The sequence below is a fragment of the Hylobates moloch genome, unplaced genomic scaffold, assembly GCF_009828535.3.
Source record: "Hylobates moloch isolate HMO894 unplaced genomic scaffold, HMol_V3 SCAFFOLD_13, whole genome shotgun sequence".
Lineage (NCBI taxonomy): Eukaryota > Metazoa > Chordata > Mammalia > Primates > Hylobatidae > Hylobates > Hylobates moloch.
The window spans coordinates 15,100,100-15,116,303 of record NW_026652288.1 but is presented as its reverse complement, the minus strand read 5'-3'; the positions used below and the strand labels follow the sequence as shown (position 1 = coordinate 15,116,303).

Sequence of the window (16,204 nt, the reverse complement as noted above, 5' to 3'; positions counted from 1 at the left end):
AAACCACTGTTTGAACTCCCTCTACGTGTTAGGCAAAGAATACACAAATGAACATTAGCATTTCAGTGGGGTACCTTTACCATTTCTGTTTTATAGAAACTGGCTTATGAGAGAGGCTCAATGACTTGGCCGATCTCATGTAGATTAATGAACAAGGAGTGTATCAGGACCGGGACACAAGTCGTTCCCAAGACAAGCAATAGTCCCTGTCCTTCCTACTCATAAAAGGGTTAACCTAGCATTTCCTTGCCGCGGTCAGTTCACTCCCTTTCCCGTGAATCAAAAGCGGCCGCGGCTAGAGAATCTTGTCCTGTGAGGGATTCCGTAGAGACACTCCTCCGCTGCTTGAGTCCCGGGCGAACATGGCGGCCCCCGAGTCAGGGCCGGCTTTGAGTCCAGGCACTGCAGAGGGTGAGGAGGAGACGATTCTCTATGACTTGTTGGTCAACACCGAGTGGCCACCGGAGACTGAAGTACAGGTGAACCAGGCCCGTCTACAGCAGCAGCCAACTTGGCGCGGGCGCTTCGTGGGCAGAGCCACGTAGCAGGAGCCACGTAGGGGAGTGGAGCCGGGTGGGTGGGGGAGTAGGGCCCGATGGCTTGTGCGGTCGCCTTGGCAACGGCACCTTAGGCTAACGGGGGTCTGGGGCGGGGTGGGGTGGTGGTCCCTGAGATTCCTTCTGGGCTCAGAATTCGGTTTTTGGGGGCTGGAACTTCGTTCTCTGGGGAGCATACGATCCCACTCTGGTTCTTAGTTTCGCTCTCTGTATTCGGAGGAGAGGGGATTGTTAGTGTCGCTCTCTGTATTCGGAGGGGAAGGCACAGCGCTGGACTCGAGGGTCCTTTCTCCCATCTGGACCCTTGGTGGTCCCTTCTCGCGGTCTGGCTAGGGCTAGTCCGGGCCGACGCTCAACTGCGGTGGGAGAATTTTCCAGGACCTTACAGTCTTCAGTATTTGCCAGGCTGCTTCAGAGCGCAGAATCTGAGCCTTTACCCATACCTGGGGCTGGATCACGCCAAGTCTTGTGTGTTTCAATAAAAGAGCATTTAATAAGGGTGTGCGTGTCCATTCGTCCGTCTCGGTGTCACAGGTGCTGTGCTAGGTGCTAAGGATACAGAGATGAATATGCTTTCGTGGAGCTTCTCGTCTAGAGGGGAGACAGTCCCGTAAACGTTTTTCATAACCTAGCGTTTTATGCGCTATCGTTAGTGATGTGAGCAAAATGCCACGAATTGCAGAGTAAAGAACTGCTGACTGGGATTGGGATCTCCGCTAGAGAAGGGTTATAGAGGTTGATAATTTATGGACTGGATCTTGGGATTATCAGTTGTTTGGTAGTGAGGGCCTCCCGGGTCTGTGATGAAGAGTAGGAACCATGGATCCATGTTTATTTTATTTTATTATTATTTTTTATCCATGTTTGTTTAACAGATGTTTATTGAGTGCTTAACACGTGCCAGTTACTGTTTTAGACCCAGAGGAAGCAGCCAGATCGAAAAGAACCTTTATTAAAGATTATGTAGTCCAGCCCATAAGAGTTATCTTACATTTTTTCTGAGTGTTTCTTTACTGGAGAAACGACTCGTTTTTCAGCCCAAAGTTTGTATTTTTTTCCTCTGTAGCCTCCTTCCCACTGCAGTTTGTGCTTATCTTGAATAATTTATTTTGTAGACAGGTAGAGATCTGCATATATTACTGTTTAATTTCAAGTACTTAGTTTGTTTTAATGTGAATATTTTTTGGGTTATGCAGCTAGGAAGCTGTTGCTGAGGCAGCTGGTTAGATAAGTTTCCACTCTTTAACACTCATTGGTTAATTGCAATAATGTTTCAGAATGCTTACCATAAATTGATTCCAAAAAAGTAACTACAGAATTAACTTACTTTGAAACCCGTAGCACTTTGTTTTGTGTTTGTGTGTTGGGGGTGGGGGAGTTCAATTGATTTCTGCATTCTATCAATTTCTGCATTCTGTTGATTTCAGCTGTTGAATTATAAGCTCTTGGAGGGCAGCTACATCTGATTCATCTTTATGTCTCTCCCCAGGGCCAAATTGTGTCTTGCATGAATCCAACAATCAATTCATGTTTATTGAGTGAAATAACTTTACGGTGTTTTTTTTTAAAAATCTGTCTACACTTACTGTATGTCCATTGTGCTTTTCTTGACGGCACTTTAGTGCATCTTATGCAGTGCCTAGCGTCATGAACCTACCCACAGTGTGTTCAGTCTATACTTACGGAATAGAATTATTTAATATAGCAATTATGTATCTGTGTATGTTTTGTTAGTAGCATTGTCTGTATAGATATACAACAGATAGTCAATGAATTGACCTTGGAGATATGACCACTTTTCCTGTGAGCAAACCTTACAGCCTCAATAGAGTGTGCTGAACTGGCAACCAGTATGGTCTTTGGCCTTGACTTCTCTTGTCTTTGCATTGGTATTTGATTTGGAAACAGTTTCCAGTTTCAATCCTTGTTCTTTCCTACAAGGTTAATCCTGACATGTGCCTGTAGCTCTGCTATGCTCACTTTACTCCTGTTGTCCCCCGTCCTGAGTCTACTTTTTTTTTTTTTTTTTTTGAGACAGGGTCTCACTGTGTCACCCAGGCTGGAGTGCAGTGGCATGATCAGGGCTCACTGTATCTTCAGCCTCCCGGGTCACCTCAGCTTCCCAAGTAGCTGGGACTATAGGCATGCACCGCCATGCCTGGCCAATTTTTGTATTTTTTGTAGAGATGAGGTTTTGCCACGTTGCTCAGGCTGGTCTGGAGCTCCTGGGCTCAAGCAGTCGGCCCACCTTGGCATCCCAAAGTGCTGAGATTACAGGTGTGAACCACTGCACCTGAACATTCAGTCTTTAAGTAGTTTTAAGACACTGCTTCCCTGTGCCCAAAACTCTGAGTATTAGTAAATAAAAATGAGTTTACATATTGTATAAGTAATACTAGTCTAATACTAGAAGATTCAAATGTAAGGGTTTTTTGTTTTAAATTCCAGCCTAGAGGCAACCAAAAACATGGTGCATCCTTTATCATCACGAAAGCAATTCGAGGTAAATATAGTTTATTTCTCTACAGTAATGATATGGTTAACAGTTAAAATGTGTTCTTTAGACTTCTGATGTGGAGCCTAATAAAAGTAACGTGTTATACGAGTTTAATTATATATATATATATACACACACACATATGTATGTATATGTATACATTTGTATATTTACGCATGCACGTTTTTAGCTCTAATGCAGCTTAGAGCTAAAGTATATAGCCTTGGTTTAACCATTATGGATATATTCTAGAACAGGTGTCCTCAATTCCTGGGCCATGGACTGGTACCAGTCTGTGGTCTGTTAGGAACCAGGCTGCATAGCAGGAGGTGAGTGATGGGTGAGTGAGCATTACCACCTGAGCTCCACTTCCTGTCAGATAAGCGGCAGCATTAGATTATCACGGAAGTGCGAACCCTATTGTGAACTGCACGTGTGAGGGACCTAGGTTGCGTGGAAAAATTGTCTTCCACAAAACCAGTCCCTGGTGCCAAAAAGGTTGGGGACCGCTGTTCTAGAAGGAATGAAGGTCAAAGCCAGTATGAGTCTCAGAAAGTCTGTGGATGTTGAAGGTGAAAATACACTGAGAGACTATTTTAAGGGGTTTATGTGATGTTTCAGATACATCTGGTCAGAGATACTCAAATTACAAATTTGGTAAGCCAGAGTATTCATTTAACTCCTGACAGATTTTACGTATGAACTAACAAGAGTCTGAGAAAGGATTGAGCACTAGGTTTACTGAGCTGGTGCCATGACAGGTTTACCATATTCATTAATAGAGTCCTTTTATCAGACCAGAAAGGTAGGTGCCATTACTCCTTTATGATTTTAGATAAGAAAACTTACTCAAGGTCATTCATTTGGAATTTGACTGCATGTCTTTCTGGCTCCAAAATCCATCCTTATACCAGTGAATTTAAGTTCCTTATAAAAAGAAAATTCATTTTCGCAGAAGTTAAGTACTTGAAATTAACTATAATCTTCTGATTATCCTTTTATCTTCTGATAAAATTACAGTTAATTACAGTTAATTTTATCTTCTGATACAAGAGCACTAGCATATTGAGTTTTCATGATGACAAATGCTTTTAAATTTTGAGAATTTAGAAAATGTGTACAAATAATAAAAATTCATTGTAGAAAATGCAGACACTATAGATAACTACAAATTAGAAAAAATTTGTCCTCATCTTACCACCTAGAGAGAATCTGTTATTCTTTAGGTATCTTTCCATTGATGTATACCTAACTGCATACACAGGTACACACATACGTGTACATTTAAAATAGGATGATAGAAAGCATTGTTTTTTCACAGCGTGTTAGGGGTTTTGTTTTCCATGGGCTTTCCCATTTTAGGTATTATTATTTTAAAAATCTTTGCTGTAAAGTGTAAAATAGTATCTTGTTTTAATTTTTTATACAAATATTTTGGTTTTTAAGGGGTGATTATTACAACTTCTACTCCATGGTTTCATGAAAGCTTCTTAGATTAAATTTAACATCTCAAACTGCTTTTATTTCTTGAACAGTTAGGAAATACTTGAAACTTTTGAATAACACACAAACTTGGAATTTAATAAATATATGACCCTGTAAATGTTACAGTGTATATTAGGTTATATTTAGTCTCTCATTTTAAGAGTTGAGTTCTTTATTTTTTTAATGACTCGCTCTGTAGTATATTTTAGATTTCTCATCTATAAATCTAATTTGAAAATGATTCTTAAAGAACAGCTGATTTATATTTGGCTTTGCCATTTCTTTTAATTACAGATCGTTTATTATTTTTACGCCAATACATCTGGTACAGGTGAGTCTTCAGTTCTTCAGAGAAACAGTATGAACATCAAATATAAACAATATTATTCTATATATGATTGGTTTTCATAATTGAATTCTAGATCATGATAAAGTTGCTGACATTCAGGCAAACTCAGTATGAGACATTTCAAACATTTAGGTAGAATCTCACAAGATATCTCAGTAGACTTAGGGCAGTTTTTGTTCCCGTAGTTACTATTAAGAATGTCTCATGACAATTTCTGCTTCCTCTGATGACTGTTCTCAGGCTTATCTTGAATGTCTGTATGAAGCATCTGTAGCTTGCATATCTTTTAAAATACGTTTTTGTTCTTGTCACATCATCTCACTTGTGGTTAATGTTCAACTGCTGTGTATCAGAGAAGGTTCTTTAGGTTTCAGTTCTTGTATATTTTTTAATTCCTTGAGTGTTAAGTATATTTTCAGGCATGTTGCTAATTTCCAGCTTTAGAAAGAACAAAGAAATAATTATTATGACAAAGAAGTTATAATTCTGCTTTTAGATACATGTGTAGGAATTGTTTTATAGAATTATTTACATAGATTGCTTTTTCGTTGAGAATATCTTGTCATAAAGTTCCAGAGATAATGTAGTTCCATAAAAGAGACCTTTGGCATTTCTCTAGGACTTGCTCCAATGTCTTTCTGCTTTTACCCTACATATGTGTGTGTGTATGTGCATACATATATGTACATATATATGTATGCATGTTTACAATTTCTATACTTAATTGTATCACTTTTTCTGTGGGTGTGGGATATGATAGGATAGAGCAATGAGTAGGAAGAGAGAGTGGAAGGAGAGGATAGGAGTATGAGAGGTGGGCTGTGTTTTCTGACTTCTCTAGGTGACAACTTGTTAGTCCTGAACACCCTTGGATAAGGTGTCAAGCTTGTCTTATTCAGGTTGCCGCTTGATAATTCTTTTTGTTATTTATTGAGAAGGGAGACTCAAAAACTTAACTCTGATACAAGCCCTATCCTCTGTGTGAGGACCTTATGATCAGGCATCATAAGTAGGTATCTTTTTGTCTCCCTTCCTCCTGAGAAGCCTTTTTCCTTGAATCATTGTACAGGTTGCAAATGCACCATTAAGTGATTAATCTGTCTCATGCTTTCAAAAAGATTATAGTTCAATTTGTGCTCTTCAGTTTATGATAATTAAACCCAAAGGTTTTGGGGTCAATATTTGTTTCAAGTGGCTTTTTCTTCTTTTTTTAAAAAAAGTTCTTTTAATTATGAAATATAAACATACTGAGAATTATTGACAATATAATAAACTTGTATCAGCTAGCCCTTTTTCTTTTTACGCAAAATGTTACATCTCAATTCCTTTCCCTTTTTCTTTTCCCTTCCCTTCCAGAGGAAATTATCATCCTCATATAGATAGTATTCACATACATGTTTCATATCTTCATTATATTTTTGTAACTGTCTTTTGATATTATTTTGTGTTTAAAAAATGAGCATAAGTGTACTACATGCATATTACTAATTTTTTTTCTTTTTTAAAGAGAGGGTCTTATTGTGTTGGTCAGGCTGGAGTACAGTGGCTGTTTACAGGCAAGATCATGGTACACTGTAGCTTTAAACTTCTGTGCTCAAGCAATCTTCCTGCCTTAGCCTCCCATGTAGCTGAGACTATAGGCACATACCATTGTGCCTGGCCACTAACATTTTGAAATCCTATTTGTGTTTTCTGATTTCCATAATGTATTTTTTTTCTATTTTTCTTTCATGGAATTATGTTCTTTATTCTTCTTTTCCATCTGTTTTCTTGATTTCTTCAGATATTAGTCCTCTAATTTGCTGTGTCTACTTACTCACTTATGGTGGGTAGTTTTGTGTCTTTTGTGAATGGTTTTATTTTGAAACTTATGCTTGCAGATTCTTGCATCACATGAGTAAAGTGAAATTGTAATCTGATCTTGCATATAGTACAGACTTGGACTTTTACTTTTTCATAGGAGATTTTATTCCTGTCCTCCATAGAACCATAGTTCCAGGGAGAGAAGAGAGTCTTTAGTCTCCCTGGGCCTATGGTGAGGTGTTTCTAGTTCTTTCAGTGACCTGGTGCAGTCATTTGAGCATCCTGGCTTTTGCAGGAGTCTAACTTCCAACTCCTGTCCTCTCTTTGGTTCAGTAGCTCATTTCTTATCCCGCATGCTAAGTCCTGTTTTGAGTTCTTGTCTCTCTCTTTACCCTGTGCCCAATTCTAGCTTTCAGTGACATTTTCATTTCCAGTACTTGGAAATTTATCTTTCTTTCTTGTGAGTTTACCTCTATGCTAAAATTTGTTTTTGTTACAGCTGAGCCAGAGTTCCTAGGTAGTTAGAGCAGAAAGGGTTGGTGTAAGTGTACTCTGCTCTGTTATTGGTATGCTAGATGTCTGTTTCCTGGGAAGTACACAACATTTATACCTTTGAACACACCACTGTGTTTTTGGAAATAGAGAAATATATATGGTCAAATTTCAGCTACCAAATAATAACTTTGGGTTTTGGGTTTGCTTATATTCAACTTTTATGTTCTAATGGAAAAAAATCTATGTCTCTCTCTGTAAGTATATGTGCTGTCTGTCTGCATGTATGTGGTTTTCATGATTAAATTTTAAGCTAACTAATGTGTTGTGATTGCAGCCCTGCACCTTTTTTGCTCCCTGATGGACTGGTTCGCTTGGTTAATAAACAGATAAACTGGCATTTGGTACTTGCAAGGTAAGGAAGTGTAAAATTCATATGTTTTTCTATCTGGATTAGCTTTTACATTTCATTACGGATGTTAATTTTGGAATACTTAGGGCTTTCAGTCTTGATTTTTATTGTATGTAAATCTCTTTGTTGCAAATATTTAGCATTGTTTAAACTTTTTTTTTAGAGAGAGAGAGGGAGAGAGAGGGAGGGAGAGAGGGAGAGAGACAGGGAGAGAGGGAGGGAGGGAGGGAGGTAAAGAGAAGGAGAGGGTGAGAGAGTGGGAGGGAGCGAGGGGGAGAGAGGGAGAGAGATGGGGAGAGTGGGTGAGAGAATGAGAGCAAGAGAGCTTAAACGTGTTAATTCATGTTGTATTAAATCATTTTGTATGCTATTGTACCTATATTCTCATCTAATTGTAAGGTCAAAAGATGGATAATTAAAGCATGTGAACAAATTTAAAAACGATTTTTAACTTATTAAATAATTCCATCTGTCTTAAAAACTGCTATAGATATTCATAATAGATTTTCTGCCTCTTTATTCTCTGTAAAAGCAATGGAAAGCTTTTGGCTGCTGTTCAAGATCAGTGTGTGGAAATCAGGTAATTGTTAATATTACTCATATTCAAGATTTCCTTTGAGAAATATTTGTTACTCTATAAATGGAAACTAAGATTTTTATATGGGGTATATTTAAAAGGATTTTATTATTAACTCACTTAATTTTGTGAGTGTCAAACACCAACTTATGCCAGTTAAAAAATTAAGGATGCTTTCTCAGAGTTATATGCTTATCTTTCTCCTTCCCCAGATCATTCTGTTGCCTCTTAAGAAGTTTTACTTTCTCAGTAAACGAGGCCTATCCTCCAGAACTCTGGAAATCACTCGTTTGACTATTTACTGCTACATCAGCTAAACGGACACTCAGGAAGGTGTAAAAGAGTAGGGATGGTTCAGCACTTTGGGAGGCCGAGGCGGGCGGATCACAAGGCCAAGAGCTTGAGACCATCCTGGCCAACGTGGTGAAACTCCGTCTCTGCTAAAAATACAAAAATTAGCTGGGCATGGTGGCACACACCTGTAGTCCCAGCTGTTCGGGAGGCTGAGGCAGGAGAATTGCTTGAACCTGGGAGGCAGTGAGCTGAGAACTAGTTGCAGTGAGCCGAGATTGCGCCACTGCACTCCAGCCTGGCGACAGAGCGAGACTCCGTCTCAAAAAAAAAAAAAAAAAAAAGTATGCTTTTGCTCTGTTGGTACAAAACTGTAGATTGAATATGAGTGTGCAAAAGACCGAGGTTACATATTACTTGAGATCAATTATGCCGTCTGTCCTCTTGAGACATTCAGTGGTATTATATACATCTAAAAGACATCTCTAAGCTGGACTTTTCAGGTGTTTTATTTTTAAACAGTGTATCAGTTATGAAAGAAATAGCAACAATAGCAACTGAGAAAAATGAGTTCATTCTTTGGGAAATGTTATTAGGAAAATCATATGGAAGAGGAATATATTTACTGTTCATTAAGTGGAAGTGGACCATTACAAAGGTCTTCATTATCGTCATCTTCACATGGAGTGGGCTGAGGAGGAGGAGGAAGAAGGGAAGGTGGTCTTGCCGTCTCAGAGTGGTAGAGGTAGAAGAAAATCCACATAGACATGGACCTGCATAGTTGAAACCTGTGTTGTTCAAGGGTCAACTATAGTAATTCCATAATGTTTCATTGAGTGCGCATAGCAAAGTTTGATTTCTTTATACTGGGTATTTTCCTCCTTTATAAATGAGACCATACCAGTTTTTTTGGTATCTGTATGTATCTGTAATTATTTCCTGGGAATAACTTTATAGAAATAGAATTGTTAGGTCAAATGCTACAGACATGAAGGTTTTGGATAATTGTTATTAAATTATTTTCTAGAAGGTTTACCAGTTTTCATTTTTAAACATATTTTATAATTATACTATTTGGTATATATTTCAGGATCACAGATTTAAAATAGGTTATTGATTTAAATGTGGTGACCTATTAAGGCTCTTTGATTTCTTAAAATAAGACTTTTTTCCCCTAAGTCTCTTTTTCCCAAAGATCAAACTTTGTAATGTGATACAGACCAGTGGTTCTTAATTAGGATTGATGTATCCAGCAAAAAAATATTTTTGCTTGGGCCCCATCCCAGATTTCTTGATTCAGAACCTTTGGGGATGGGGACCAGACATCTCTATTGTATGAAAAGACCACGGTAAATTCACTTAGTCTGTGTCACTATATTCCATATATATGTCTCCATACGATGTAGCTCCGTATCTGATGCAATAAGAAGGTTAGAAGAAAATTTTGTCACTGACAAAAGGGTCATAATTGAGGCACAAAACCATGTCTAAGAGGAGATATATAGAGGCTGTCTAGTCCACAGTGTCTGGTATTTTATGGTTCTATACAATGTTAGGATAAAACTTTTGCCTTGATTTTGCATGTTTTACAGGTCTGCAAAAGATGATTTTACATCCATTATTGGGAAATGTCAAGGTAAGAGTTTCCAAAATATTTAAAGAATGAAAATTTCAAATGTGCAATAGTTTACAATGTTTCTTAAAAGTTAGAATAGATATTAAATATTTATTAACAAGGATTATCATGACTATTAAAATAATTTTAAAAACTGCCTTTTTTTTAGTGTCTTAAATATTTTGCTTTAAAATGGTTCATTTTAGTGAGATTTGGAAGCTGGGTTCTAAAAAAGTCTAAGCCAGTTATGGGATGAAGTATTTTTAACTGTCTGTAGCCCTTTATTTTGCATTAAATGCAGAAATAAATAGGTGTAAGTCAAGAGTCAGATACAGACTAGTTAAAAAGTCTAGGATTTGTTCTTTGTTTATATGTTCAGCAAAAATTTACTGACTGTAATTTATGTGTATGTGCTGTTTTGCTGGGTGCTTGAGGTATGATTGTGAGCAAAAACACCTGCTCCTTTCAAATATATAATTACAAACTTTGACAAATTTAATTAAGGAAAAATTAAATCCCATGAGATTTCTTAACCAGGGGTGTCAGATGAGATGGCTGAGAAAAAAAATGACTTTTGGAAAGCAACTTTAAGAATGAGTAGTCTGGGCACAGTGGCTCACGCCTGTAATCCCAGCACTTTGGGAGGCCGAGGTGGGCGGATCACTTGAGGTCAGGAGTTTGAGACCAGCCTGGCCAACATGGTGAAACCCCATCTCTACTAAAAATACAAAAATTAGCCAGGCGTGATGACACATGCCTGTAATTCCAGCTATTTGGAGGGCCGAGGCAGGAGAATCACTTGAACCTGGGAGATGGAGGTTGCAGTGAGCCGAGATTGAGCCACTGGACTCCAGCGTGGGCAACAAAGTGAGACTCTGTCTCAAAAAAAAAAAAGAGAAAAGAGAGAAAGCAGGAAACTTATGGGAGAAAAAAAGAGTGGTATTAGGTAAATGCATCTATTACCTATGTTTTATTTACAGGACCTACAGTTCCATCTGTCTGATCTTGTGTTAGTTTAACAGTGCAATTGTTGTAGGAAGTATAATGATGGTAATCATGGTTATTGTATTGATGACAAACATTTATAGTGTTCTGACTGTGTGCCTGGCACTGTATTTAGGGCTTTACATGATTTTCTTGTGTAATAGAAATGAAGCCGTATAAATATTTTATCTTAAAACAGTATTAGGATAAAATAAATATTTGACATCAACAGAGAGCAAGGAGGTGGGAGGCACTGGTAGTTTTCAGAGCTACAATGTGGTAATACAGAAGATTCCCCCACTCCCTCATGGAAATGCTGTTCTTTTTTTATTTTTAGTTTTTGAGATACGGCCTCACTCTGTTACTAGGCTGGAGTGCAGTGGTGTGATCATGGTTTACTGCAGCCTGACCTCGTGGGCTCAAGTGATCTTCCTGCCTCAGCCTCCTGAGTAGCCAGGACCACAGGCATGCACTAGCATGCCTGGCTAACTTTTTATTACTTTTAAATTTTTTGTAGAGACGAGGGTCTTGCCTTGTTGCCCAGGCTAGCCTCAAACTCCTGGGCTCAAGCAGTTCTCCTGCCTCAGCCTCCCAAAGTGCTGGGATTATAGGTGTGAGCCACTGTGCCCAGCCTTTGAGAGAGAGAGAACAGATAATCATTGTACTTGTACTAAGTGCCATGATGGAGAAGAATCACCTTTAACTTAATTTTACCAAGCCCTGGGAGCCTGTTTATTTATATAGTAATTTTATTTATTTATTTTTCTGAGACAGGGTCTCAGTCTTTCGCTCAGGCTGGAGTTCAGTGGCATGATCATGGCTCACTGCAGACTCAACCTCCTGGGCTCGGGTGATCGTCCCATCTACGTTTCCTGGGTGGCTGGGGCTACAGGTGCATGTCACCATGCCCAGCTAATTTTTTTGTATTTTTTATAGATACAGGGGTTTGTCATGTTGCCCAGCCTGGTGCACTCATGGGCTCAAGTGATCCTCCCACCTTGGCCTCCCAAAGTGCTGACATTACAGGCGTGACCCACTGTGCTCAGCCTGTTTAAATAGCTCTTTTATTCCACTTGTGTACTTCCACCATCACAGCCTTAGTTCAGGCTCTTAACATTTTTTACCTGGTTTCTTACAACAGTCTGCTGACAAAGTTTTCTTCTGTATGCCCTTTAGTAATCCACACTTTATACTCCTTGGCAAATTGATCATTAAAAAAACACTATTCTAGCAGGTAACCCTTCACATCTGACTTAACTGCTTTCTAGATTTCTAGTAACCTCGGGCAAGTTACCTCTCTGAGCCCCAGTTTCATTATCTGTAAAATGAGCATAATTTTATAAATTGAGTTGTGGGAAGATTATATGAATTAATGTAAGTAAAACTCTCGGCATAGTGTGTGACACATCATGAGTACTTAGGAGATGTTAAGCTATTGTTATAATTACTGTTACTATGATTCTGCCTAAAGTCTGTCAGTTGTTTGCTATTGACTGGAATACAGTTCATTTTTTCTAATTTACGATAGAAGACTTTTCACAATCAGCCTGTCTATCCTGCAAGAGTCCCCTGCTATATGTCTTATGTTCTAGTACAAAACAGTGTGCAATTTTCTAACCTCATTGTGTTCTTCATGCCTTCATGCCTTCATGTATAGATGGTTCCTTTTCTTGGAAGCTCCTACCTTTATATTGAATTAATTAGTCTTGTATATTTTAGATCAAGCATCGGCTCTCCTCCCTGTGTTCGTTCCCACCATTCGTACATCTTCATGTTTCCCATCTATTTGCTTGTGCCTGTATCACAGCACTTACTTAGCCTGCTTTCCTTTTTTATTGATTTAATTTATATATATTTTTTGAGATGAAGTCTTGCTCTGTTGCGCAGGCTGGAGTGCAGTGGTGCGATCTCGGCTCACTGCAACCTCCGCCTCCCAGGTTCATGTGATTCTCCTGCCTCAGCCTCCTGAAGTAGCTGGGATTACAGGTGCGTGCCATCACACCTGGCATTTTTTTTTGTATTTTTGGTAGAGGTGGGGTTTCACTATGTTGGCCAGGCTGGTCTCAAACTCCTGACCTCAGGTGATCCACCTGCCTCAGCCTCCCAAAGTGCTGGGATTACAGGCATGAGCCGCTGTGCCTTGCCTGATTTCTTTTTTAATTGTTGATTTGCTTGTCGGATTCCCAATTAGATTGTAAATTATTTGATGGTGGGGATCATATCTTACCCAATATAATTTTTTTTTTTTCGTACTTAGCATGGTGCCTGACACATCGTAGGCACACAATTTTTGACCCTATCAAGTGGGTAATGGCGCTTGGGAACTATTCAAATGATTTTTATGGATGAATGAATATACCAACAAAGTATGTTTGCCTGTTTCTTGTTTAACTTTAGAAATTCATAAGAGTGTATATATATTTATTATATATAATACTGTCTATATTATACATATTATAGAGATCCATATATAAATTTGTGGAAAATTGTCATGGCATTAATATTTTTTATTCCTTGTGTATACATGTGTACACATAGCATGAATAGAGCAATAAGGGTGGATAAGAAGACCTGTTTGCCTAATCCTTTTGGGAGTAATAGAAGGGGAGGTAGTGTTTAAGTATGAATATATAAAGCTTGGGGCTCTAGCCCTTTTTGAATATACCTTCTGTAGTTTCCTCACCAGTGCTTATTAGAGTAGACCAGGCCTTGCTTAAATAATGTGTAAAGATCAAGAAGTTTCCAGAGGAATAATTTGGTGGGTATTCAATTGCCTTTTTCCCAGTGCAGCCCTTTCATTGGGTGAGGGCTTGGGGGGCCTAAGATAGATTTCCGAGGAGCATGCTTAGAGTGTTGGAGTGATTCACATATACAGGGTTCTTTTGAGCTTTGGCATTAGACACCTGCTCCTAGCCAGTAAGTAAATCGAGAAATTTACAAATTAACATGAACATGGGAAATTTTACCCTTCTGTATTTTATACAAATTATAATATTTGTCAGAGTTTTTAGTGTGTACAGTTAATGTGGCAGCAAGGATAAGAAAATAATGCTTTGAGAGCTAATGTTTTATTTTGTTGGCTTCTGTGTGTGTGAATTTATGACCTTAATACTGCATTAATGGCTTCTTTCCATTTCACATAATGTGAGGTAATGATCATTTGCTTGTTATCTGACTCATCTTTGTGGGAATAACTCCCATATGCCAAATGATATTTCATGTGTGTGCCTGGAGAAAAGGAGCCAGATTGTTGTTAATGCATTTTTGAAACTACATATTGCAGAGTCTACAAACTGAAATAGGAGCTATTTGGTTCTACTCTGATATTTTTCAATTATTGTTTTATAAAATACACGCCATTCGAGAGTGTTTTAAATGTGGATTGTAACTTGTTTTGGCTCTGTTAGGCCATAAATAGTAATTCAGTTTTCTCTTTCTACCTGAATAATGACCTAAAAATAGCACATGAAATTAGAGTTTTTAAAGAGAGTTGTACTACATTAGTCAACAGATATTTTTCATAGTTTTGATTTTGAGATACCATAAATGCGAGTTTCCTAATTGTACGCAGCAGCTTGCCTGCTACAGGTGTGGTGAAGTCCCGTCAGCCCTCCAGTGGTTGGGTGGGCACTCTGACAGCTTGAGCTTCTACTGGTTGCCTCTGGCTTCCAGCAGCCTCGTCAGTTTACTGTTAGATGCCATACAAATATGATTTTCTCTGTGTGTTGACATGAAAAAGGTTGGGAAGGATAGACTATTTGAAACACCCAGACTTGGTTTTTTTGTTTTGTTTTTAGACGGAGTCTGGCTCTGTCACCCAGGCTGGAGTGCAGTGGTGCCATCTAGGCTCACTGCAACCTCCACCTCCTGGGATCAAGTGATTATCCTGCCTCAGACTCCAAGTAGCTGGGATTATAGGCGCCTGCCACCACGCCCAGCTAATTTTTGTGTTTTTAGTAGAGTCGAGGTTTCACCATGTTGGTCAGGCTGGTCTCAAAATCCTGACATCAAGTGATCCACCTGCCTCGGCCTCCCAAAGTGCTGGGCTTACAGGCGTGAGCCACCATGCCCGACTGAAACACCCAGACTTTGAAATGAAGCATTTTGTTCCAGAATTGTGATTCAGGATCCTCAGATTATATGATAACTGTTTGCCCTTTTTTTGTAAGTTTAGATAAAGTAATTTTTTCCTATTGAAAAAATAATACACATTCTTCGTAGAAACTTTAGAAACTAAAAGTGAGAAAAAAGTAGAAAAGAAAAATAAGCTCACCACCAAGAGATAAATATTATCAACATTTTATTTATTGTTTCAGACATTTTTCTCTACCTAAGTGTTTTGTAATCTGATTTCTTCACTTAAAGATAGGTTGTTAAAAAAGAGTAATTTTTAGGTTGAAGTTTAAGAAGCACTTTCCAGAGTATCTTTTTTGATCATTTCTACTGAATAGCATCTTAGGTGTTAGGACATAGGTCTCCCAGCTATCCAGACAATCCAGGAAATGCTTATAAACTTGATCTCTGAGCAGCAAGCAACTAGATATTGTATTTGATTCCACCAGCAAGGGAAAATCGTCATCAGGCATTTATGCAGATAATTGTGTAAAACATAGCAGATTATTGCGTCTGCGTTCATGAAGGATATTGGTATCTAGATTGCTCTTTTGTAATGTCTTCCTGGTTTGGTATTGGAGTAGTGCTGGTTTGAAAAGGGTTGGCAAGTGTTCCCTCCTTTTTTATTTTCTGAAACAGTTTGTGTAGAATTGAATTATTTCTTCCTTAAATGTTTGATGGAATTCACCAGTGAAACTTGGAGTTTTCTTGTAAGCAGTCTTTTAATTAATCAATTTTAAATCTTGAGTTTAATTAAAATAATAATAAGGCTTTTTAAAATTTTAGTTTTCTTTTATTCCAGTTTTTGTGGAATTTTTCCCTAAATTGTAGAAATTATTGGCTTAATGTTTATAATATTCCCTATTACCCTTCTGTCTGTAGGATCTGTACTGACGTCCCCTCTATCGGTTTTGAGATTTATACTTGGTATTTTTCCCTTTTCTCTTAAATCAGTCAGGCCAGAGTTTTGTCCATTTGTTAATATCCTTCAAGAAAAAAATTTTGGGTTTTATGGATTTCTTTTTTTGC

At 38.3% G+C, this 16,204-nt stretch overlaps 1 protein-coding gene across 1 annotated transcript in view; it reads left to right on the top strand.

The window, feature by feature from the left end:
* The first annotated feature begins 332 nt into the window (after positions 1–332).
* Positions 333–16,204, top strand: part of NBAS (NBAS subunit of NRZ tethering complex) — a 388,176-nt gene continuing 372,304 nt past the window's right edge. Inside the window, exons 1-6 of the mRNA XM_032172256.2 lie at positions 333–479; positions 3,006–3,060; positions 4,834–4,870; positions 7,521–7,598; positions 8,128–8,175; positions 10,056–10,099. Coding sequence (XP_032028147.1) covers positions 363–479; positions 3,006–3,060; positions 4,834–4,870; positions 7,521–7,598; positions 8,128–8,175; positions 10,056–10,099 — 379 coding nt within the window. The 5' untranslated portion in view covers positions 333–362. The remainder of the gene's footprint in view (positions 480–3,005; positions 3,061–4,833; positions 4,871–7,520; positions 7,599–8,127; positions 8,176–10,055; positions 10,100–16,204) is intronic.